General features: G+C 40.0%; 2 protein-coding genes across 18 annotated transcripts in view; one reads left to right on the forward strand and one right to left on the reverse strand.

Moving 5' to 3' along the window:
* The window catches only part of TOM1L1 (target of myb1 like 1 membrane trafficking protein), a 59,846-nt gene that overhangs the window by 5,201 nt on the left and 29,891 nt on the right, over positions 1–24,754 (forward strand). For 15 of the 17 annotated variants that reach the window (XR_010110568.1, XR_010110570.1, XR_010110569.1 and 12 more), the window contains 5 exons: positions 6,739–6,888; positions 7,811–7,936; positions 8,710–8,814; positions 9,816–9,932; positions 24,114–24,247. Coding sequence is in view for 14 of the 17 variants with exons in the window: in XM_055101420.2 (XP_054957395.1) it covers positions 6,739–6,888; positions 7,811–7,936; positions 8,710–8,814; positions 9,816–9,932; positions 24,114–24,247 (632 nt within the window). In the remaining 3 variants the exon portion in view is untranslated. The remainder of the gene's footprint in view (positions 1–6,738; positions 6,889–7,810; positions 7,937–8,709; positions 8,815–9,815; positions 9,933–24,113; positions 24,248–24,754) is intronic. The other 2 variants (XM_063598765.1, XM_063598767.1) reach the window with 1 other exon arrangement.
* Positions 14,147–24,754, reverse strand: part of LOC100976343 (cytochrome c oxidase assembly protein COX11, mitochondrial) — a 48,532-nt gene continuing 37,924 nt past the window's right edge. The window contains exons 4-5 of the transcript XR_611601.4: positions 14,718–14,860; positions 14,147–14,336 (exon numbers count right to left, since the gene is read on the reverse strand). The gene's annotated coding sequence lies outside the window, so the exon portion shown is untranslated. The remainder of the gene's footprint in view (positions 14,337–14,717; positions 14,861–24,754) is intronic.

Here is a 24,754-nt window from a genome sequence, read left to right on the forward strand (position 1 = left end):
TCCCAGCACTTTGGGAGGCCGAGGTGGGATGATCGCTTGAGCCCAGGAGTTTGAGAACAGCCTGTGCAAGATGGTGAGAGCCTGTCTCTATAAAATGTTTAAAAATTAGCCAGATGTGGTGGCCTGCATCTGTAGTCCCAGCCACTTAGGAGGCTGAGGCAGGACAATCACTTGAGCCCAGGAATTCAAGATGGCAATGAGCTATGATCATGCCACTGCAACTCAGCCTGAGTGATAAAGAGAGACCTCAACTCTTAAAAAAAAAAAAGTTTGTGGCTGGGTACGGTGGCTCACACCTGTAATCCCAGCACTTCGGGAGGCCGAGGCAGGTGGATCACCTGAGGTCAGAAGTTCGAGACCAGCCTGACCAATATGGTGAAACCCCGTCTCTACTAAAAATACAAAAAGTAGCCGGGCGTGGTGGCGTGTGCCTGTAGTCCCAGCTACTCGGGAGTCTGAGACAGGAGAATTGCCTGAACCTGGGAGGTGGAGATTGCGGTGAGTCGAGATCGCACCACTGTCCTCCAGCTTGAGCAACAGAGCAAGACTCCTTCTCAAAAAAAAAAAAAAGTTTGTGCATGTATTAATTAACCATAATTTAAGATGAGGAGAATTGAAATTTTGAAAAATACCTCCCTGTAAGCTTTCTGCCTTACTTGAACAGCTTTGTGGAATCCTGAGATGCTCTCAGCTCATTAAATTCCAACCAAGTTCTGCTGCCTGGCGTGATTTGGAGAATGTTCTATGTTGGTTTAAGCAATTCTCCTGTGTGTTGTATTGTCTGTGATTTAAGTGTGGACTCTTATTTGATGCGTTCCCATTTTCCCACCATCCTTGGCAATATGACCTCTTCAGTCACGTTGGTGAGTTGTCCTTTTTACTTTAGTATGTGTTGCAAGCCCTGCCTGCTGCCTGAGAGTGAGCTGTGTAGCTTTCTGATTTATTCTGCACGCCTTTGTTTATCTCAGCCCAGCCCAAGACTGTGCATGGTCACGGCACTAATCAGCCAACATCACGCTGCGTTAGGAGCATTAGTCTTTATCAAGAGGACTTTGGGGCATATGTGAGCATAGCTCCTGGTTTCTAGTTACATGAAGAAGAAAATGGACATCTTGCATAGGCTCACTGAATAAGCAGAAATGCTGTGAACGGTCTTCATGATTTGATCATTAAAGAAACCTTTCACATTGGGATCTGAATATAGTTTTAGAGGCATTTTCCCCCTTCACCTTTTTTTTTTTTTTTTGACCTCTTACCTGTCCTTAACTCTTGAAGGTCACAGAATGGAGAAGACGGGAGAGAGGAGTGAGGCACTTCTGTAGAAATCCCAGAACAATGGGTCACTGATAGAAATGCCTGGCACCTGACCAATGCTCTTGACAACCCTGTGAAGTAGTTCTATTATTAACTCCATTTAACAGATGAAGAAATTGAGACTAACAGGAACAGATTTATTTCTGAGATGAAAATGGCTATTACATAGCATAGGCAAGATTTGATCCCAGTCCTCAGATTCTAAATTCCATGCCCTTGCCTCATGCCACTTTGTTTCTAAGAACGAATTAAGCCTCTTAAAAGAGTAGGCTACTGTGTTTCCTTTGTGTCTTTAGTTTCTTCCTGTGTAGTACAGGGCCAGGTATATCAGATGTTGACTGGATTAATGATTAAGCACCCCACCCTCATACACACACCTAATCCCGTCTCTCCTAGTATCCGGGAAGACTCAAGGGCTAATGGAAGGTACTGTAGAACCGGAGTAGAAAGATGTGTAGATGTACCCTCAAATGTAGTATATCTGGGATATCTCAAGGGTGCCAAAGGTTAGGAGAATTGAGTAAGGAAGAGAAGGGCAGAAGATGAATTTATGCCCCCTTCTCTATTTCAGCATGGGGTATTATTATTTTGCTTTTTACAGGTGTTCACCATTCATAACAATTTGCCGCTTTCTCCATTGTGCCCAGCCTACTTGATGTTTCAGTGGTTGCTTCTTAATCCCACCTCCATATCTTCTTCCATCATGGTTCCCTCCCTGTGACGACGGACCAGGGACCCTCCTTGAGGAAGTTGGGTTATTCTAGAGTGTTGTGCCTCTGGCCCTCTGTTTCTCTTCGGGCTTCCACTCTTCCTTCTCATCAGGTAGTCTAATCTGCTCACTGCCTTTCCCATTATCTGTTCCACCTCAGATCTGTAGCTCCCTTACCTCGTGGTTTCTGTCCAGTCTAAAGCCTGTGCCTAAAAACAGGCAAGAGTCACAAGTCATAGGTCAGAATACACCTTCATCCTTGGGGTCACAGTACATTAAAGTCAGGAAAAACATCTGGCTTTTCCTTGGATTTTCTTTAAATAGGCCTTTGACTCTTCATATCTTCATGCTGATTTCCCTGAGTTGTGTATTTAATGGTCCAGTCACCTCGTCTCAGACTACTCACTGCCTTGCAGAGGTATGCTTAAGGCCTCAGAACTGACTTTAATATTCACGTAAGCCAAATTTAATTATGAGGGAAATTAGTCACAGGAGTCACCTATGTCTGTCAAAAGCAATTATAAGTTTACCAGTAAACTCTTTAAAATGTAATCCCTATATATGACATTTCCATTTTATTAATGTAAAGTGATGAGAGCCTGTCAAATTCGATTATAAATATTCTTTATGTTATCTGTCATGTTGAGTTCTCCGTGGACGTGTTAGCCTTGATTAGGCTTTGACGGAACCTGACTGTACTATGATTTCCTACCATCAGTCGGTGGAGCAGTTTTGTTTTGTGTTTCAGCAGAATTTTGTTACCAGGCTTTATTACTCTGAGCCAGAGAGTATTCTGTTCTTGAATGAGTCAATTGTGATAAATCCCAGCAAGAGGCTACTATTATTGTCAAATGGAAAGTGGTCGAACAGGTTCCTGAGAATCAATTAGTTAATAGGCCTTTGTGGAGCACCCCCTAAGCAGTGAGCTTCAGGGGTTTCATAAAATGTGTAAAATGTGGTTGAAAATAATAATGAAGAAAAAGCTTGGTTTATTCTCCTTTGGCAAATTTACCAGTGAAACAAAATATCAGGCTGGGTGCAGTGGCTCATGCCTGTAATCCCAGCCACTTTGGGAGGCCGAGGAGGGTAGATCACTTCAGGTCAGGAGTTAGAGACCAGCCTGGGCAACATGGTAATACCCTGTCTCTACTGAAAATACAAAAACTAGCCAGTCATGGTGGCATGTGACTGTAATCCCAGCTACTCGGGAGGCTGAGGCAGGAAAATTGCTTGAACCCAGGAGGTGGAGGTTGCAGTGAACCTAGATTGTGCCAGTGCACTCCAGCCTGGGTGACAAAGCGAGACTCTGTATCCAAGCAAAACAAAGCAAAACAAAACCATGTGGTTGTCCCCCCAGGAGCTTGTTGCAGTTGGAGGGAGTGAGAAGACTGAGGCCTGTCCTAGGGGTGTCATCATAGGGTGGGGTAGTCACCTTGGTGTAGGCACTATTCACGGCCCAGGTGTAGCTCTGATGGCCCTGAAACCTGGTTGTTGTCACTCTGCCTGGTTTGGAAATTTACAGTGAGAAAACTGTCAACTACCTCTTTTTCTTCCAGCCCTCTCTTAAAATACTTAGATCAGCTAATCATCACATTCACTCCCACTAGGAAGTTCTCCATGGAAGATGATCTAAATAGTTGCCATGTATTGAGGTCCTGCTTTGTGGCAGGCTCTTTGTTATGTTTCATTTGGGCCTTACAACAAGTCTCTAGAGGGAGATATTATGTCCATTTTGCAGATAAGGACACTGAAGCTTAGGATAAGTGATTTGCCCAGCCAAGCCCAAAAGATCAGTGAAGCCTGGAGTCACCCACTTGTCTTTCTTTGTTCCTTGGCTCCTGAGTTTTCAATCCCACCTCAGATTATGGATTCTTATTTGTCTTATTTCCGAAGATGGGTTATCTGAACACATTTGCATCAAAGTTCAATTTCAGAATATGTGAAAACATATTTAATTTTTCCAATTTGCCACGTAGGTTTTATTACTTATCTGAGTGAGTTGGAGGGTGAAAGAGGTTCTGGTGACATAATAGAGGAGGTGATGTAGAAGTAATTAGTCCTGACATTCTTGATTCTAATGGGAAAACACAAAAGGCATGACTGCTAATCTCCAGATGTTCACATTTTTAGCATTTCATGTTGACTCTTTGATTTTGTGCATGTACCTCCTGGGAGTCTTACCCATTATCATAAAATCTTGTGGCACCAAAGATAAAAATTAGTTTGTGAGGGCCAGGTGTGGTGGTTCATGCCTGTAATCCCAGCACTTTGGGAGGCCGGGGTGGATGGATCACTTGAGGCTAGGAGTTTGAGACCAGCCTGGCCAGTATGGTGAAAACCCATGTCTACTAAAAATACAAAAATTAGCTGGGCATGGTGGTGCACGCCTGTAATCTCAGCTACTTGGGAAGCCGAGGCATGAGAATCACCTGAACCGGAGAGGCAGAGGTTGCAGTGAGTCGAGATTGCGCCACTGCACTCCAGCCTAGGTGACAGAGTGAGACCCTATCTCAAACAAACAAACAAACAAACAAAAATTGGTTTGCGAATTATTTAGCAAGAAATACACCTAGGGAGAGTGAGACTTGGAGGCTAGGTATTTGCGTTAGACGGTACAACTAGTTAGGTGAAATATTTCTGTAAACTCACATTGAGCTAGAAGCACTTTTCCTTTTAGGATTTCGCCCGTTAAAAATTCATTATAATAATCCAGCAAGCTAAATGGCATGTTATTCAACTTTCCAACTTTGTCTCACCAAACTGTACAGATTCATCTTAATATGTTTTGGATTTTGTTTTTATTTTTCTTTGCCTTAAAGGTTTTCCCTGTGTTTCACACAGCTGCATGTTTCTATATTTTCTGATTATTTCTTGGTCACAGTGCCTTAAAACTATAGCGTTTTAAGTATAACTTAAACGCTATATGCTGCCGCTTTATGTATTGCCATTAAAGAGAGACTAAAAATACAAAGCATGGCATGAAGTCCATTTTCAGGGCTTCTATTCTGCAGAGATGATTATACCTATCCTGGTCATGCTATGGTTTCTATGACCTTTCTAATTTGAGGTGGTAGCATGGAAACTAAAGATTTAATTTTGTTTTTAGATTACTTTTAGAAATCTACTTCCTGCATGCAGTTCTTCGGTATCGGTTCATTCTTTCTTAGTCAAGTTTCTGCTCATGTTGCTTTATTGCAAATGTGTTTTTCAAGGGAACTGATGTTCCTCAGACCATCTTCTTAACTATATAACACCCCATCCTCCAGGAAACTTTTCTTTTGACTTTACCAAAGGGGTGCCTTATGTATTCCTGATTTTGTGCTTCATTTTCTGTCAGTTACTCTTTGATTGCCTTCCTTGGATTTTTGTTGGCCCGTATAGTAGGTGAACCCCAGTGTTTCAGCCCTTCCTCTTCTCTTCTCATTGTAGGCAGCCTTGATGACTCACTTTTGGCCCTTCACTCTCTTGAACTATAGCTGTGTGTGTCCAGCTCACTGCTAAACACCTACTTAAATGCCCCTTATCTTTTGAACTCAAAATATCTAAATTTCAGCCCATCATTTTTACACCTAGACCAGCCACACCACCCCCTCTTCCAAATTTCTGTCACAGGGGTCCTCATGCAGAATGAGAGTCACTTAACTTTCAGTCATCTTCCTTTTTTGACCAGCACTGTCATTCAAAGTTCTTCCTTCATAATGGTGTCATGACTCCTTTTCTTGTACCCACATCATCTTAGTTTTCTATATCATGCCTGAATTAGTGCGTTGCTACTGGATCTTTCTATCATTCCAGGTTTCTTCTCCCTCCGCTTGCCTTTGCAGAGTGCTGCCTGACAACCTATCCAGAATATTACTTTGCACACATTAACCTTTTCCTCAATTTCAGGGTAAAGGTGTGATGGTGACAAACTAACAGAGACCCTCCATAACTTCATAGTGCCTTCAAGATAATATCCACACCCTTTGCATGCCACACAAACTTCTCTACAACCTGGATGGACTTTATCCACCCTATCTTTCCAGTGTCCCCAATTTACCTATATCAGGATGCCTCTACTAGAGACAGACCAGAATACTTATCTCCCCCTTCATAACTTACCCATTTTTCCACATTTATATATTTTTCATACAATTTATCTGTCTAGAATATAGCTCTATACTCATTTTTACTGTTCTTAGCCATTTTGCAAAGCCCAGCTTCCAGTTAGCCTTTTCCAAAAGTCTTGTAAGACCACCTAGCCCTAAATAATCACTGTTGCCTATAAGGGCCTATAGCTGGGGTGACTGTGTAATTTATCATCCAAACCAGGACATTTTTGAAAGTGAAAGGGTGTGTCATCATTAATAAACAGGACATTGGGAATATACCTGTGCTACCCTGGGTAAATTGGGACAGATATTATTCCATCCATAGCTCATATGTTTGGCCTGCACGTCCCTTCAGCATTTAGCATTTAGTACTCTGCATTGGTGTTAATGCCCTTCTGGATGTGCTGGGACTCCTCAATAAGTCTGTCCTCCAGACTGTTACATTATGCTCATACTTCCACATATCCCCAGAACCTAACATTTTTCCATATATTTTAGTAGATACTAAATTATGTTTGTTAATTAGGATGCTGATGGAACCCATTATTTAGCAGTTTTTCCCTTACATTTTTAGGAGGTGGTTTTGCCAGATAAATATAATGTTTAATTTTTTTTCTAATTTAGCTTATTGACATGTGTGTGCAGAACTGTGGTCCAAGTTTCCAGTCTCTGATTGTGAAGAAGGAATTTGTTAAAGAGAATTTAGTTAAGCTACTGAATCCCAGATACAACTTGCCATTAGACATTCAGAATAGAATCTTGAATTTCATTAAGGTAAGTCTGTTGTATACCTCATGGGATGGTAAATTTCTAAGCTTAGGGATTTAATAGCTTACCTCCTGATTGTTTCACTTATCTTTTATATATCTAGGATTGAGCTAGAAAAGCATTTTTGCTATTTTAGTTTCTGTGTGATAATAATTTTTTGGCATTGGATGGTGCCCATTTTCTGAAGAATTTGTAGTCATTTCCCTGCTTTCCTCTCAGTTTCTATTTTATCTGTGTCAAATAGGAAAGACAGTGATCTGTGTGTTCACTTTGCAGGTAGGGAAACTTCCAGCTAACTGACTAGTTCAAGGTTACTTGGAAAAAGAGCTACTGATGTTATTTTAGAATCTATTAATTTTGGATTCAGAGCAGCAAAAAACAATTGATAGTATATATCCTAGGGTTTCTTCAAGATTTTGAGGCATGGAAGTCTGATTTAAAAGATTTTATATTTTCCTAGCCTTTGAAAATGAGCATTTTGCCCATGGCATTCAAAAGTAGCTTTCTCTTTCTGAGTGGGTTACATAATTATTGATCTCTTATTTTCTATCAGGAGCTTAAGAATTGTGTTTTCGGCTGGGTGCGGTGGCTCACGCCTGTAATCCCAGCACTTTGGGAGGCCGAGGTGGGTGGATCACAAGGTCAGGAGAGCAGCCTGGCCAACATAGTGAAACCCCGTCTCTACTAAAAAATACAAAAAATAAGACAGGCGTGGTGGCGGGCGCCTGTGATCCCAGCTACTCAGGAGGCTGAGGCAGGAGAATCGCTTGAACCCAGGAGGCGGAGATTGCAATGAGCAGAGATTGTGCCATTGCACTCCAGCCCGGGCAATAGTGTGAGACTCTGTCTCAAAAAAAAAAAAAAAAGAATTGTGTTTTGGTTTTGTTGCTGTTTTAACTCTGGAACTTTTTTCATCTCTTGAATTCAGACTTGGTCACAGGGCTTCCCAGGAGGTGTGGATGTAAGCGAAGTCAAAGAAGTATACCTCGACCTGGTTAAGAAAGGCGTTCAGTTTCCTCCCTCAGAAGCAGAGGCTGAAACAGCAAGACAAGAGGTAGGAGGCCTTTCTTTGACCCATGGAGACTATAGTAGTGTATCACTTGGGTCTTTTCTCATTACAGGAGACAACCCTAAATCCACCCAGCTTAAGCAAAAAGATGAAGTTATTAGAAGGATATTGCAATATCTCATAGAATAACCGAGACTTGGGATTTTGCTATTTAAAGTGTGTTTTGCTACTAAAAGTGTGAAAGTTTGTTTGGCATGCTCCACCCTAGACTAATCAGAACCTCCCTTTTTTACAAGATTTCCAGGTGTTTTCTCTGCACATTAATGTTGAGAAGCACTGGCCTAGAGCCTTGAGCTTTCACCTCTCCACCCAAGGTTGGAGATGTGGCATTGACCCAAGGAGGGTCATTGATGGAGAAGGAGATGCCTTGTCAGCTGTGGCTTAAAAAGACTTGACATGAATTGAGCTACCATTTGTTATTAACAACCCAAAGAGAAGGCATCAATAATTTCACATGGCAGTTTATCACTTAGACCCTTGGTTAAAAAAAAAAAAAAAAAAAGGGCATTTTATTAAATTGTAAATGATAATCCTAATAGCCACCTTTTGTTGAATACCTGCTTTATTATGGGCATCTCATTTGCTTAGCATTCTTCACAAAATGCTGGACGGGTTGTGTAGTTGATGATTTACTTTGGGCAGATACCCTGTACACAGGACTTTGTTTGAGAGTGCTTGAGTTAGCTGAATGGAAAAAACTTGGCATTGGGTGGCTGTGTTAATTCACATAATAATATTACCATGTTTCATACTCATAGACTGCTCAAATCTCATCAAATCCTCCAACATCTGTCCCTACTGCACCAGCTCTTTCTTCTGTAATTGCTCCAAAGAACTCAACTATTACATTGGTCCCAGAACAGGTAACAACAACAATCACTGCATTTATTGGTGTCTTTTCCTGATTTGTAAGCACCTTATATACAGTTTGTCTTTTCTGGTTAACAACATTGAGATGTAGGTACACTCATTTCACAGAGGAAGAGACTGAGGCTTAGTAATACCATGTGACTTATCGTAGTTCAATTCCAAGAAGGAGTAATCCCATGGGTTCTGTCTGCTTCCAAAGCCCAACTTTGTAAGAGTTGTGCTTGCCTAGCGGCTTTCATGGCTTTCTGGAGCCTTGACTGTGGACTGGATCTAGGGTCCATCAGCTAACTCCTGTTACTTCTGGTAGGACTGTCACATATTTCAGAGAGTTTAGTAAATGGTAATCTTATTACTTGTATTTATTATGCCAACTGAATTGTATTTACTTCTTTGTGTATATCAGTTTATCCAAGGTACAGATAAACAATTATTATATGAGGCTAATTTCCATTCTGCTGTAAAGGAACTATAATTGAAGATTTTGTTGTATTATTTTTTTCTTATATAAAAATTCATGTGACTAATTCCTCTTAGAATTTAATACAGGAAGAAAAGGTGTTTCTTTATTCCTTCTTCTTTAATACCATGAGAAATGGATAACCCTCATTTGTTTTTCTTTTACCCTATTGGTTGCCAAGAAACTCAGGATAACTTTTGCCATTTTATCCAGGTTTCTGGTACCTTCTTCTGCTAGGTACCTAGTACTTCTCCCCTCTCCATATTGGGTTCTAATCTTTTTTTTTCCTTTCATTTTTAAAATTCCTAAAGCATATTTTGGGGTTTATTACAAGAGATCTCAAGTCCTTTTAGAAGGTGACAAGGTATACATTTGTAAAATAACTATATGTATATTTATATGAAATTAAATTTAAGTTTGAAAATATTAAATTTTGCAAAAGCATTTTTTCATCCAGCAAATGTCCCATGGGGGCAGGAAACAAGATAGTTATTCTTTGTGTGTCGCACTGACTGGTGATTGTGTTGCTCTCTACAGATTGGAAAACTGCACAGTGAATTGGATATGGTGAAAATGAATGTGCGAGTGATGTCCGCCATATTGATGGAGAATACTCCTGGGTCTGAAAACCATGAAGACATAGAGCTTCTGCAGGTGTTGTACGATTTCAGGGACTATCAGTCAAAGTGTCTCTTAAAGTTATTCTCTAAACTTTGAGCTTTGGAGATGGAAGACACCTTAATATTGTCTAGTACGTCCTCCTACATCCTGATTTCAATTGATTTCTAAACAAAAATATCCAAGAATGACTTTGTCAGAAATGCAGTAGTAACTTAGACATGGTTTTTAGCCTCTTGCAACAAATAATTTATTATAAGTTATAACCTTGGTCATGTACAATCAATTCTCTAGTTGTTTTAAGTATGTAAAAATTGCCTCTATTTTCATCCACTCAACAAACATTGAGTAATTGTGATATAGGAAGGGATGTAGAAATGAGAAGGAGGCTATTCTAGTCCTTAAGAGTTTATGCCTAATGAGCAAGATTGGTTTGTAAACAACAAACGTAATGAAGTATTATAGATACTGTAGTATAAATTTGTTCAGTATATGGTGGGATCATGGGTGGGGAGAAGGAGAGATGTGAGGTTTTTAAGAATGGTCTAGATGGAGGCAATGCTCGAGCTATAGAGGAACAAGTAGACAGGGCATTTGGACCTGCACGAGTAGTTCTACAGCCCTCCTATGCCTTCTGCTATGTCTGTGTATACATATACTTTATTTTTCCCTCTACCAGTTTGCTCTTCTAATTATTTTAAATTTTAAAACTTATTAATTTTAGAAGCAGTTAGAAAAAAAAATCAGTTTCTAGTTTCTAAGTCCCTTTGTTGCCAAGTTAAGAAGCTTAAGATATTTTTACTTTCCTCAGGTTCCCACTCGCCACCTCTCGTGTTATTTTTCCTTTCACTTCTTAGATTGTTAGTAAATAACTTTTTCCTTGCTCATTTCTTATTTGGGAAACAAAAAAATTGTAAAAATTTTCCCAACAATGTTTCTTAGATATCACTGCTGTTGTGAATAGTTTGTTTTTTCCTTGCTGAAGTACACCCATGTTGGTAAACTTTGGTGCAAACTTTGAGTGCTTGCATATCCAAAAATGTCCTCTGATTGTCATGATAAATGCAGGTTAGTTTAGCTAGATACAAAATTCTGGGCACAAAATTCTAGGCCTTTGAAGATACCGCTTCATTGTTCTCTTACACCCACTAAAGCTGATAGAAGTATTATATTATTCTGCTTCTTAATCCTTTGATTTATAATATTTTTTTCTAGTTGCATTTGTTATTTTTCTACTTTAATATTTCAGAAATTGTACTGTTCCCTTTGAAGAGATATATGTACAAGTGTGCAGATGTTTGTTTAACTTACTTATCCTCCTTAGTAGATGATAGGCTTTTTTGCCTTATCGACTTATGTGTATTTTTAATTCTAGGAAATTCTCAGCTCCTACTTTAAATATTGACTTTCTTCCATTCTTTCTATTCTCTTCTTATGGAACTTTAAGATGATGAAACTTCCAGTTGGATTCATTTGTCTCTTAACATTTCTTTTATACTTTTCATTTCTTCATTCTAAGTTCTGGGATAATTTCTCTGTTTAATGTATTTCTCTAAAACTTGTACATTGAGTTGCTTATTCAGTCCTTCTAATAAATGTTTCAACAATTTCTTTTTATTTAAAAATATGTACTTTAAACATATTTACTATATACAAATATGTACATAATTTTAAAATATTTTTAAAATATGTTGGATTTTTATAACAGTTCTTTCATTTCATGGTTCTACTTTTCTTTATCTTTCCAAGGATAATTATATTTAACGCTGCTTTTTTGTTTGTTCTGTGGACTCTCCTTTGCAAATTTTTTGTTCATTTTTTAATTTGCATTCTCCAATGTTCAGCTGGATTGCTGATAGTGAGCTCATTTTTGTGTGAGACTCTCTGCCAGCTGGTCTGCATTCTCTGCTGACCCAGCTCACTCATGCTGAAGGGAGGATGTAATTGCTACTGCTGTGCTTAATAATATTTTCAGAGTATGGTATAGCAACATGGGATGATGCTGTTTGGGATCCATTTATGGATGGTCTTCTGGATTATGTATTCTCTATTTTTTTCCTGAATGCTACTAGTGCCTAGAAATAATACCCTATCAATCTGTCCCAATCATTGTTTCCACCTGGAAACATTACTCCTTTCTCAGCTATCTGGTCTCAAATGAGGGAAGGGGCATGAGCAGGGGTTGTCTTGCCTGGTTATTTCACTGCTGTACCTCAACCAATCTGTTAGAGCCCCTTGTGCTTCTTGGCTTCTGGCTTTTAGGCATGGAGCACCCTTCATATTCCTTCCATGTTCTAGGCAGTACTCATTGTGGGCAACCTTGAATGTCCTGAATTGTGCTGTCCTCTAATTTAAGAGTTAGCAAACTGTGGCCTATGGGCCAAATCTGGGCCTTGCTCTCTTTTATGCTGTCTCCAGGCTCAGAAGGCTTTTTAAAGGGTTGTTTAAAAAATAATAAAAACAAACAAAACAACCAGAGGTCATTTCTCCTATATCCATGCAAACCTATACCCAGAGACCACTGGGAACTCAGATATTCCTCTTAAGGAACTCATTGCCATGCCCCACCCCACTGTTAATGGATGTGAGTTTGTGGTATCGCTCAGGTGTGTAGGGATAAGAAGAGGATTTAAACCACAATGTGGGAGTATAAAATTCCAGGTGAGGTAAGAGCTGACCTGTACGAGTAATGGAGTATCATGCCATGCCAAAGAGTGGGCTTAACCAGACTGGCAGAGGGGAGCTGTTGAAAGGATATAAGCTGAGGGGCTACATAACCAGGTCAGATTTTAGAAAAATCCTCTGGTGGTGTTGTGATGACAGATTCTCAGGAAGCAAGACAAGACTCTAGAAAACAACTTAAGAGAGTATTTCTCATTGGTTGTATGCTGTGTTCTGTGGGTTGAAAGTGGCATCTTTGGTCAAATAAGTTTGTAAAACCAATTGTCTACTGTATTTCTCCTCTTGGAGATGCATAAAGTTCACTGATATAGCTAAGAGTCTTTGTTTAACCCAACATTTATAAACTTATTTATCCAAAGAATCCCAATTTGCCAAATATCTGCTAATATTCTGCAGAACATCAGGGTAGTATACCTTGAGAAATAAATCAGTATTTTGGATCCGTGGCTTTAAGTATATTATTTTTGGAATATCTTAGAATTGTAACATTTTGCTAAGGATCCTTGGGGTTCTTGACCTTAGGCAAGTCATTTCTATCACTGGACTTAGTTTATGTATAAAATGAAGAGCTTAGATGACAGTAAGCAAGAGTAATATTAAATACATCCTCTTTATGTGGGATGTAAAAAGGAAAATTCATCATTGAATAGATTTCAAAGGTAGTAGTCCACAATGGAGGCTTGTCCAGATATAAACTTTTTAACTTATGATGTTAACACGTGTGTTAAACTAAAATTGAAAAATTAAATATCAAAGTAAACGGATATGTGGCAGATAATATTTTTTAAATAGCCACAGCAATATTTCTAGTTCCACCTGGTCTTTCTGGGCCTTTCAGAGCTCTAAAATGAAATTATTTATGACTTTTTCTCTCATATTCTCATCCATCTGTGGCAAACAATCCTTCAGTAAAAACACACTGAAACATTTCATTTAAATATGTGAATCCAGTTTTATATTTTATTCCAATCTGAAGTGCTTTGTCTCAGGGTGTTTGGGTGCAGATGTTTGGTTGAATTTTTCAAGGATAATGCTAATTTGTTGGTTGCTGTTTTAATGCCAGAGCTCAGGGCTGTGTTTTGCCTTGAATAGTAAAGAGTCTTAGGTTATAAATCAACATGAGAATACTACTCATGGCCAAATTCAAATTGAATAGGTTCTGGCAGGGGATCAACTTGTTTATAGAGACTGTTGAATGTGGAATGTTTTTTTTCTTTGTATGCTTTTTGTTAGTGACATATAAAGATCTGGTGTGGGGAGTGCTATTCTTAATTTCTTTTGACAAATAATTTTTTTTTACATCTAAATAACTCCACTATGGTTGATCTGAAATAAATCAATTAAGTCTTCTATGGAGAAAAAGAACAAGAAGCATATCTGATTTAAGAATTTCAGAATGAAGTCAGCAAAGATAGACTGTGGGGAAATAGAGAATTCTTTTTTTGGTGTTTTGGTTTTGGTTTTTTATTGATTTATTTATTTATTTTATTTATTCATTTTTTCCCCCTCTAACCCTATGTCATAAACAAAGAATTCTTTAGGGTGTATTTTTTCAAAGGTTTCTCATACCCATCTGAAGGAGTCAGGTCAGTACAGTTAGAACGCCCAGATAATACTGGCTCCCTGGTTGGCTGCCCCCTTATAACTGCAGGGGCTTTTGGAGGCTTCAGCATAAGCCTAGGGAGTCAGCAGCAGAGGCGGCACCCATGTTGGGGGTCAGTGAGGGCCCACAGGCATGCTCTGATGGAAGGAGTACAACTGTAAAGAAGGAATAAAAGTATCTGAAATCAGCTATATGAATTGTAAAACAGGCATTTTTCTCTCCAAACCAACCAATATTCACAATTTTTTTTTAGCTTGCCAAAATTTACATCCTCTTTCTTCCCCAAATCCCATTGAAATGACAGAAGAAATAGGAAAATAAAAATAAACCCCAAGGATTACAGAAAAGGCTAAACTGACCATCAGGCCTCCAGAACAGTGAGACTATTCAGTGCCTGATAAAGCAGGTGGGATCAGACCAGCTCAGAGCTCACAGCCCCACCCAGGTGAAAGAGACCCCTCCTAAGGACTTTTCCCAGAAGCAGCCCATACTAACCACAAAATCAGAGCAAGAATGAATAGGCCTTGGGCACTCACATGGTAAGGAAAACAACTGTCCTCTGTCCTCTGCTGTCTGAGCCGCTAAGTCAGGAGCAGGGAACTTCCAGGGTGGCTGTCAAGGCCAGAAAAAAGGACTCTCCTCCAAATAACTGCTGGTTTCCAAAAGAATCTAGGAATCTCTGCAGTTAGAAGAAAAATAATCAGCACTCATTAGGATTTTTTAAACTTTGAAGGCAGGCAGCCTCATCCCTAGAGATGAGGATGTAGTAAGCCTGTTAGATTTCTCAGGAAAATTATGTATTTTCACTCTCTCCACCAAGAACCGACGCTGACACATGATTTGGCTTGCCATCTCGCTTTGTGGGGCTGAGGTTTTTCTGATTCACTGACTTTCATAGGGCGTAGTCATGCAGGGGTTCCACCTGAGTATAGAAGGGGTTTTTGCTCCAGCTCCCCATCTTGTTTGCACCCTGGGCTTTGTCCTTTGCGTCTGCTGAGAACTCTACTGGAGATTGGCAGATGGGTGCCTTGTGAACCATTGTTTCTTTATTGCTGCTTGAGTCTTTAGATCTTATTTGGTTTTGAGCCTTTGAGGATTTCTCATGCTTTCTTGAAAGTGTAGGCACAAATGTTAAAATATTTTTAATATCTAGCATTTTTAGGTATTTTGTTATGAGAAAGGTTTTCAGGATATTGAGTACAGTGCTGTGCAAAAAAAACAAATTCTATATAGCATTTTTTAAATTGAGGCAAAATTCATATCACATAAAATTAACCATTTTAAAGGGTACAATTAAGTGGCATTTATATACATTCAGGGCCCGGCGTGGTGGCTCACACTTGTAATCCCAGCCCTTTGAGAGGCCAAGGCGGGTGGATCACTTGAGGTCAGGAGCTCGAGACCAGCCTGGCCAACATGTGACACTTTGTCTCTACTAAAAATACAAAATTAACCGGACATGGTGGTGGGCGCCTATAATCCCAGCTACTCAGGAGACTGAGGCACGAGAATGGCTTGAACCCGGAGGTTGCAGTGAGCAGAGATTGTGCCACTGCACTCCAGCCTGGGTAACAGAGGGAGACTCCATCTCAAAAAATAAAAATAAAATAAAATAAATATACATTCATTGTAACTACAGTTAACCCTTGAACAACACATAGCAGTTATGAGCACTGACCCCACAGTGTAGTTGAAAATTCATGTATAACTTTTGATTTTCCCAAAACTTAGCTACTAATAGCCTACTGTTGACCAGAAACCCTATCAATAACATAAACAGTCGATTCACACATAATATGTATGTTATATATGTTATGTGCTGTATTCTTAAAGTAAGCTAGAGAAAAGAAAATGTTATTAAGAAAATTGTAGGCTGGGCACAGTGGCTTATGCCTGTAATCCCAGCACTTTGGGAGGCCGAGGCAGGCGGATCATGAGGTCAGGAGGTGGAGACCATCCTGGCTAATACAGTGAAACCCCATCTCTACTAAAAAATACAAAAAATTAGCCAGATATGGTGGTGGGCGCCTGTAGTCCCAACTACTTGGGAGGCTGAGGCAGTAGAATGGTGTGAACCCAGGAGGCGGAGCTTGCAGTGAGCTGAGATCAAGCCACTGCACTCCAGCCTGGGCAACAGAGCGAGGCTGTCTCAAAAAAATAAACAAAAAAAGAAAATTGTAAGGAAGGCTAGGCACAGTGGCTTACACCTGTAATCCTAGCACTCTGGGAAGCTGAGGCAGGAGGATTGCTTGCATCCAGAAGTTTGAGACCAGCCTGGGCAACATAGTGAGACTCTGTTGCTACAAAAAATAAATTAGCCAGGCATGGTGGTACATGCCTGTAGTCCCAGCTACTGGGGAGGCTGAGGTGGGAGGATCGCTTGAACCTGGGAGGTCGAGACTGCAGTAAACCGTGATTGCACCATTGTTGGGCAACAGAGTGAGACCCTGTCTCAATTTAAAAATTAAAAAAAAAAAAATTTCTTTAAGAAAATTATAAGGAAGAGAACATATATTTACTATTCATTAAGTGGACGTGGGTCATAAAGGTCTTGATCTTTATTTTTTTGCTGAATGGGCTGAGAAGGAAGAAGAAGAGAAATTGATCTTTCTGTCTTGGGTGGCAGAGTCAGAAAACAATCCACCTCTCAGTGGAGCCATGCAGTTCAAACCCATGTTGTTCAAGGTTCAACTGTATTTCCTCTATTTAATTCCAATACATTTTCATTACCCCAAAAGGAAACCCCATGCTCATTAAGCAGCCTCTCCTTTCTGCCTTTCATCAGTTCCAGATAACCACCAATCTGGTTCTGTGTCTGTGGATTTACCTGTTCTGGACATTTCATATAGGTGGAATCACATAATATATGACTTTTTGTGTTTAGCATCTTTCACTTAGTGTTTTTGAGGTTCATCCATGTTGTAGCATGTATCAGAATTTTATTACTTTAATGGCCTAATATTTCATTGTTTATCCCACGTTTTATATATCAGTTCATTAATAGACATTTAGGTTGTTTCCACCTTTGGCTATTGTGACTAATGCTGCTATGAACATTCACATACAGGTTTTTCTTTGAATACCTGTGTTCACTTCTTTTGAGTATCAACCTAAGAGTAGAATTGCTGGGTCGTATAGTAACTTTAACTTTTTGAGGAATTGTCAAAATGTTTTGCACAATGGCTGCACCATTGTATATTCTGTTAGCGGTATGCAGTACTACTAGGATTCCAGATTCTCCACAATGAATACTTGTTTTTTTCCATTGTGTTTTTTTAATGGCCCACTGGTAGGTGTGAAGTGGTATCTCATTATGGTTTTGATTTTTGATTTGTATTTGCATTTTCCTAATGACTAATGAAGTTGAGTGTCTGTATTATAGCTTTTTATTTTTTAAATTAATTATTTCATTTATTTATTTTTTTGAGATGGAGTCTTGCTCTGTCACCCAGGCTGGAGTGCAGTGGCGCGATCTCGGCTCACTGCAACCTCCGCCTCCTGGATTTGAGCAATTCTCCTGTCTCAGCCTCCGGAGTAGCTGAGACTACAGGTGCCTGCCACCATGCCTGGCTAATTTTTGTATTTTTAGTAGAGACAGGGTTTCACCATGTTGGCCAGGCTGGTCTCAAACTTCTGACCTCAGGTGATCTACCTGCCTTGGCCTCCCAAAGTTGTATTATAGCTTTTTAAAAGGTAATTAGCCAGGCATGGTGGCAGGCGCCTGTAATCCCAGCTACTTAGGAGGCTGAGGCAGTGAGCTGCCCGGGAGCTTGAACCTGGGAGGTGGAGGTTGCAGTGAGCTAAGATTGCACCACCGTACTCCAGCCTGGTGATACTACTTCTCAAAAAATAAAATAAAATAAATAAAATAAAATGTAAACCAGATCGTGTTGTTCCTTGCTGGAAACCCTCCATTGGCTTCCCATTATCGTTGGAGTAAAACTAGACCTCTCTAGCCTGGCCACAGAGCCCTTCTCGGTCATCTTTAGCCTACTTCTGTTTCCGTGGCACATGCTTGCTAACCTCCTTCCTATTCCTTGAGTGCACTGAGTTCATTCTTGCTGGGGAGTTGTTTCATCCCTGACTCTTATGCTTCCCTGTCTTCAAATGGCCAGCTTTTTCTTTTTCTTTTCTTTTTTTTTTTTTTTGAGATAGAGTCTGACTCTGTCACTCAGGCTGGAGTGCAGTGGCACAATCTCGGCTCACTGCAACCTCCGCCTCCCGTGTTCAAGTGATTCTCCTGCCTCAGCCTCCCGAGTAGCTGGGACTACAGGTGCCCGCCACCATGCCCGGCTATTTTTTGTATTTTTGGTAGAGACGGGGTTTCACTATGTTGTCCAGGCTGATCTCGAACTCTTTCTTATCATTCTGATCTTAGCATGTTACTCTCCTGAGAAGTCTTCTGTGACTCCCCAGTCTAAAATTAGCCACCGTCCTATCACATCACCATTTATTCACCTGGCACTCACAGTGTCTGACGCTTTTCTTGCATGGTTGTCAGCTATCTTTGCCTACTAGAATGGAAATGCCAAAAGGCTTGTCTTGTTCATTACCAGGTTCTGGCTCCCAGATTAGTGCCTAACATGATGTAATCATTCAGTAGAAACAGGCTTAATGAATCAATAGCTTTCTTCCCCTGGATTTTATGTGACTTAAAATTCAAATCTGTATTCTTGGTATGAGATGGGGACTTTACCTTCATTTATTTTTTCAATTTGATGGCTGGTTGTCCAAATAACATCGATTAACAATTCACGCCTTCTCCAATGGTTTTAAATGCCCCTTTATCACATACTGTATATTCTAATTCAGGGTTGTCTTCTAGAGGCTATTCTCGAGGCTATTCTCGTCCCTTGACCTATTTGTGCCTAACTTGGCATCATACTATTTTCATTACTCTAAAGATGTGTTTTCATGCTTTCTAGGGTATATTAGCAAAGAGATGACATACTTCATTTGGGTAATTTGAAGAAAGCTTAATCAAAATACTGTTTATTTAGTAAGATGTTATAAAGTTCAGGGAAACTACAAGGGCTTGATCGCTACCCTGGATTATTAACTAATATCCCTAGAATTACATAGACAAGAAGAGGGCACTTTTGCCAGAACCTAGAGGAAAGAATAATGTGGGGAGGGCAGACTTGAAAGCAGGGGTGCCTTTGGTGGAAGGAGTGGAAAGAATAAATATCCAGACCTCATTCTCCTTCCTTCCTCCTGTTTCCTGCCAGCCAGCATGCCTGTTGGCTGAACACAGAAGCAAGAAGACAGGGGATCTGGCGATGTGATCCCTACAAGCCAGGCCCCAGGGCACAGAGTTAAGGCAGAAAGTATGGACAGTGGATCTGGAGGGCCAAGGAAAGTTCTCCAGCAGAAAGGAAGAGCCTCCACTCAAAAATTTCTTGGCTGCTCTTGCAGATATACTTCACCAGTGACCACAGTCTTATAGTATCAGTTTATTATAAAACCAGCCTGAGGCCAGATGCGGTGGAGCACGCCTGTAATCTCAGCACTTTGGGAGGCCAAGGCGGGCAGATCACCTGAGGTCAGGAGTTCGAGACCAGCCTGGCCAACATGGTGAAACCCCGTCTCTACTAAAAATACAAATATCAGCTGGGCGTGGTGGCATGCTCCTGTAGTCCCAGTCACTCAGGAGGTTGAGGCATGAGAATCGCTTGAACCCGGGAGGCAAAGTTGCAGTGAGCTGAGATGGCACCACTGCACTCCAGCCTGGGTGACAGATCAAGACTCACTCTCAAACAAAAAACAACAACAACAACAACAACAACAACAAAAAGCAGCCTGTATACTTGGAAGTTCTTCCTGTTTTGGCTGTTTATACTTACCTTCTAGTAACTGTTCTGTTTCTTTGGAACCTATTCCTTGTCTGTTTTCTTTCATTTAAAATCCAATATATTTACTTGGAATCCCCTTTCTGTTCCACCAACCCACATTGAACAATTAGATCCTGAAGCCCTACTAACTAAGAGGGTCTTGCTCTTTGTTAGACTCTTAGGCAGTAAAACCATTTTGTGCAGTAGACACATTTCCCCACCACTGTGTTGCTTGTAAACTTTGAACTTTTCATTAGGGATGAGGACTGGATTTTCTTTAGTTTTCTGAAGTGGAACGTGATGATTCTGAGACTCTATCCAGTCTAACAAGTGTTGTGATGAGTTAAAGGCAGCCACCTTGGCCATAGGAATGAAGAGTTGCAACATGTGTTTTGTGTATTTGCTTTCTTGGTGTTATGTACTCAGCTTTGGGCCACCTTCTTCTTATCTTGAATAGCTGACTTGTCCTGGTACCTCCCACTTTAATCTTTTTGTTTGTTTGTTTGTTTGTTTTTGCCTAGCACCAGTAAGAAAAGAAGAGAATGCTCTAGTATTTAGAATAAAGGGAGCTCAGATTTTGAAATGACGACTAGAGAAAGCCTTACTCTAACTTACTGGAGAAATTTAAAATCAAGGGAATCTGAAATTTGATCCTATGAGGATTGTAACCAGTTGAAAAAAAAAAATCCTGAGAATAGGAAAAAGAAAGCCATCCTCCCAGACCATTCTTGTCTTTACCATTCAGAAATGTGTAAGATATTAAGAGTAGAAAGGACTGTCAGCATCTTTGAGTCCATCTCCCTTTCTTTGCAGATGAGGCTGCATATGCAGAAAGAATAATTGCCCACACCATGACAAGTGGTGGAGCTGGAAGGAGAACTTCTTTCTCATGAGCTTATGTTCTATCCATTAGACCAACTAGTTTCTCATTTTGAACCCAGGACTGACTTTCTAGTATACCTGGCTGACCTATTGTGTTTTCATGTGGGTAGGTGAGGCAGTTTCAAGGCAGCAACCAAGTCTTGTACTATTTGCAGACACTGTTTTGTTGGAAAGAAGAGTTGGAAGGACTTTAATATGTTAATGCTTTTCTTAAGGATTATGCTGACAATTTGTCATTCGACTGAAGCCTGTATAAGGAAAGAGACTATATGAGCAAGTTAAGTTGAAAAATGTTCAGTTTTAGAGTAGGTGGGGAGATTATTTACTTTGAGCAGATAGAGACATTGGGGTTTCTTGCACTTTGGGGAATACTGGGATGAAGAAAATATGTTATGGGCTGATAATAGGGATATTGCCATACAGATAGTATTTCCAGAGACATTTTAAAGCAAACGCATTTCTTCGTGTTTTGGCTCTTTCAAGAGAGATATTCAAGCATTTTTGTGTTTCTTTTTATTGAGTTGCCCTCTCTTGGTCAATGTGGGATGACTGTAGTTGGAATTGAAAGTGCAGAGGGATCTCCTTCCTTAATTCCTGAGTGCTCTATGGAGAAGTAAGAGCCATCTGGATATCAGAAGAGGAAGCTCTTAATGAGCTCCTTTTTGTTTTGCTCCAAAGACTTTTGAATTGATTGTTAAATTCACTTTAACTTAGAAGCTTGCCTTTGCTTTTATATGGTATAAAAGGAGGCAATTCCGGGGTCTCCGTGATGGACATATGCACCAGCAGCTGTTGCTCTGTATTTTGACTTGCTCCCCTGGCTCCCCACATCCACAGCCCTGCAAGTGCCTGCTATGGGGAACTCTGACCTATCCTTTTTGTCCATGGTGCTTGATCTTGGCTTGGTTTCCAGGTGGCTTGGCCCTCCTCTGAGACGGACGTCAATTGCAAAGATGAGAGTGGGCTGGCTTTTGAAGAGGTTTTTCACATTCTGGTTTGCAGACCTGTTGAGATGTGCTACTCCTTTCATGTTTCCATTCCATCTGTCTCTTGAAAGGGCAAAGGGAGTGTCTTCATGTGACTGAGGGCTATTGATGTTGGCTTCAAATTCATTTCAAATTAATTTCTACATTTTTGTCATAGGTATCAGCCATTGCATTCCCTTGATCTTGACATTGTTCTAGCAAGGCTGCCAGGGAGCAACAAGAAGACCAATTTCTGTACACTCTTTAAAGCAAGAACAAAGGAAAAGTTCTCATTCATTACGGGGGTTATATTAAATGCCATTCTTAATTCTTTGTAGAAGATTGGATCCTGGATAATAGCATATTACAGGATTGTATTCGTTATCTAGTTGAGCTTCTAGTGACACCTTGTCAAGCACCCATAATTCGTTTATTTACTACCGACTACCTCTGTATGCCAGACACTGTGGGGTTTCAATGGCACCATTGCCAATTCTTACAACAACCTTACAAGATAGCTGTTCTCCTTGTATTATAGATGGAAAAAAAACAAAAAACAAAACAACAACAACAAAAAAACCTCAGGCTAAATTTTAGCCACATTTCCCCAACTTCCATAGCAGGCATATATATGGGAGATGCCTTTGGCACCTGAGTCCAAAGTTTTCTCTTTGCAGTACACCAGGGGTATATAAAGGAATCAAATCTAGCCTGCCACCTATATCTGTTTTATTAGAACATGGCCACACCCAGTTATTTATATATTTTCCAGGGTTGCTTTTACACTACAGTGGCAGAGTTGAGCAGTTGCAGCAAAGACTAGATGGCCCACAAAGCAGAAAATGTTTACTATCTGGAGCTTTAAGAACAACACTGTTGACCCCTACACTATACTGTTGCTGAAGATGGCCCTGTGGTTGGCAAATAGGATGGTTTTTCTGGCCGCACATTGCAAGTCTAAAATCAGAAAGTCTATCATCTTTCTGACTCACCTTTTTTTTTCTCTTTATGTCATGTTGTCTTTTCAATATTTTTTGTTATGATTTTTTAGAGGGTAGTGGCTTTTACCTCTGAGTCTAAATGCCAGTTAGTAATAGTTTGATTTATTTGTTTAGAGATTTCCTGTCAGCAGTCTTGTAATAGATTGTTTGAGATTCTGAATGGTTTCATGAAGCATACATACATTTTTCAGCAGGTCTTTCTTTCTTGAGGGGAAAAAGTCAGCCGATGTGATTGTGCAGTGTTTAAGGAAGTTCTGTTGCTTTCATTTTGAGAGAAGCAGCATCCCTGTGTTTTGCTTGATGTTAATGTACTATTACACAGACAAAACTCTAGCCAAGGTGGGATTGGAAATATTAATATCAGTTTTATGTACCTTGGGTTAATCAAAGGTGTGCCTGGAAAAAAAGTCAGTTGTAAGGCAGAAGTTCTTAAATATCAGTGTACATAAGAAACACTTTGGAGTGCTTGTTTTAAAAAAATGTAGATTTTCAGACACCCAGCCTGAAGATTCTGGATCAGTAAGTCTAATGTAGATGGCTCTGATGCTTATGAGAAAAAAAAAAAAAATGGGTTTGGGAGGTGGAGTCATGGTTTAATGCAGTATTTCTAGGTAGTCCAAATAAGGTTATTCATGATTTGTTTGTTAATCCTATTTTAGTTTGCCTCAAAATGTGATATAACTATAAACTTTAAATGTTTAAGTACAACCTAACAGGAAATAAAATAATGCCACTGTAAATGTATTTTAACTACTTCTGCTACCGCTAATAATGCAATAACATTTTATGTTTATGCTTTATAGTTATAGAGTTCCTCATTACACACATCTCATTTGATTTTTATGTCAACCCTTGAGGTAGATGTGGCAAGGGGTATAATTTTCATTTATCAATGAGAAAACTGAGATTTAAAAAACACGTGTTTTTTTTTTTTTTCCCCCAACACGGCACAGCTAATAAGCACTACATTTAGAATTCCCATACAATACTTCTGGGTTTTAATCCAGTATTATTTTCAATGTACCATATTATTCTTATGACACCTATTTTGATTTTTAAAGGAAAATATAATCAGTTTATGACTCACTGCCTTCCAATAGGAAGGATAAGCTGTTTATAGTTAAGTACTTTGGTAGTGCCCCACAGGCTACTTAACGTGGAGGTGACTGTAGGTATGCGCAGATTGGTGAGTCAGATGTCTTTATAGAATGTTCCAAGTGTGGAAGAAGAAATCTCTCTCCTTTTTTTGACAGAAACTCTATAAAACAGGTCGGGAGATGCAGGAGAGGATCATGGACCTGCTTGTGGTGGTGGAGAATGAAGATGTAACTGTTGAGCTAATTCAGGTGAATGAGGATTTGAATAATGCTATCCTTGGATATGAGAGGTGAGCAGATCATGTACCCTCTTTACCCCTCTTCCATTTCTACTTTCACCACCAATTACTCAGCATTCTTATCAGAGTGCCTACAAGGGACCCCTCTTTCTAGATTCTCCATTCTCAATAGGAAAGGTATTGGCATGTGGAGTGGGACAGTTTTTCCTTGTGGAGCTCCTACTCAGTAAATGCTAGAGGTCTTTCTCCTAGTTAAAGTGACATTTCAGCCCAGCATGGTGGCTCCCAGCTATAATCTCAGCACTTTTGGAGGCCGAGGCAGGAGGATCACTTGAGCCCAGGAATTCCAGACCAGCCCTGACAACATAGTAAGACCCTGTCTCTACAAAAAATAAAAAATAAGGCCAGACACGGTGGCTCACACCTGTATCCCCAGCCCTTTGGGAGGCCAAGGTGGGCAGATCATTTGAGGTCAGGAGTTCGAAACCAGCCTAACCAACATAGTGAAACCCCATCTCTACTGAAAATACAAAATAATTAGCTGGGCATGGTCGCGCA

The sequence above is a fragment of the Pan paniscus genome, chromosome 19 (assembly GCF_029289425.2).
Source record: "Pan paniscus chromosome 19, NHGRI_mPanPan1-v2.0_pri, whole genome shotgun sequence".
Lineage (NCBI taxonomy): Eukaryota > Metazoa > Chordata > Mammalia > Primates > Hominidae > Pan > Pan paniscus.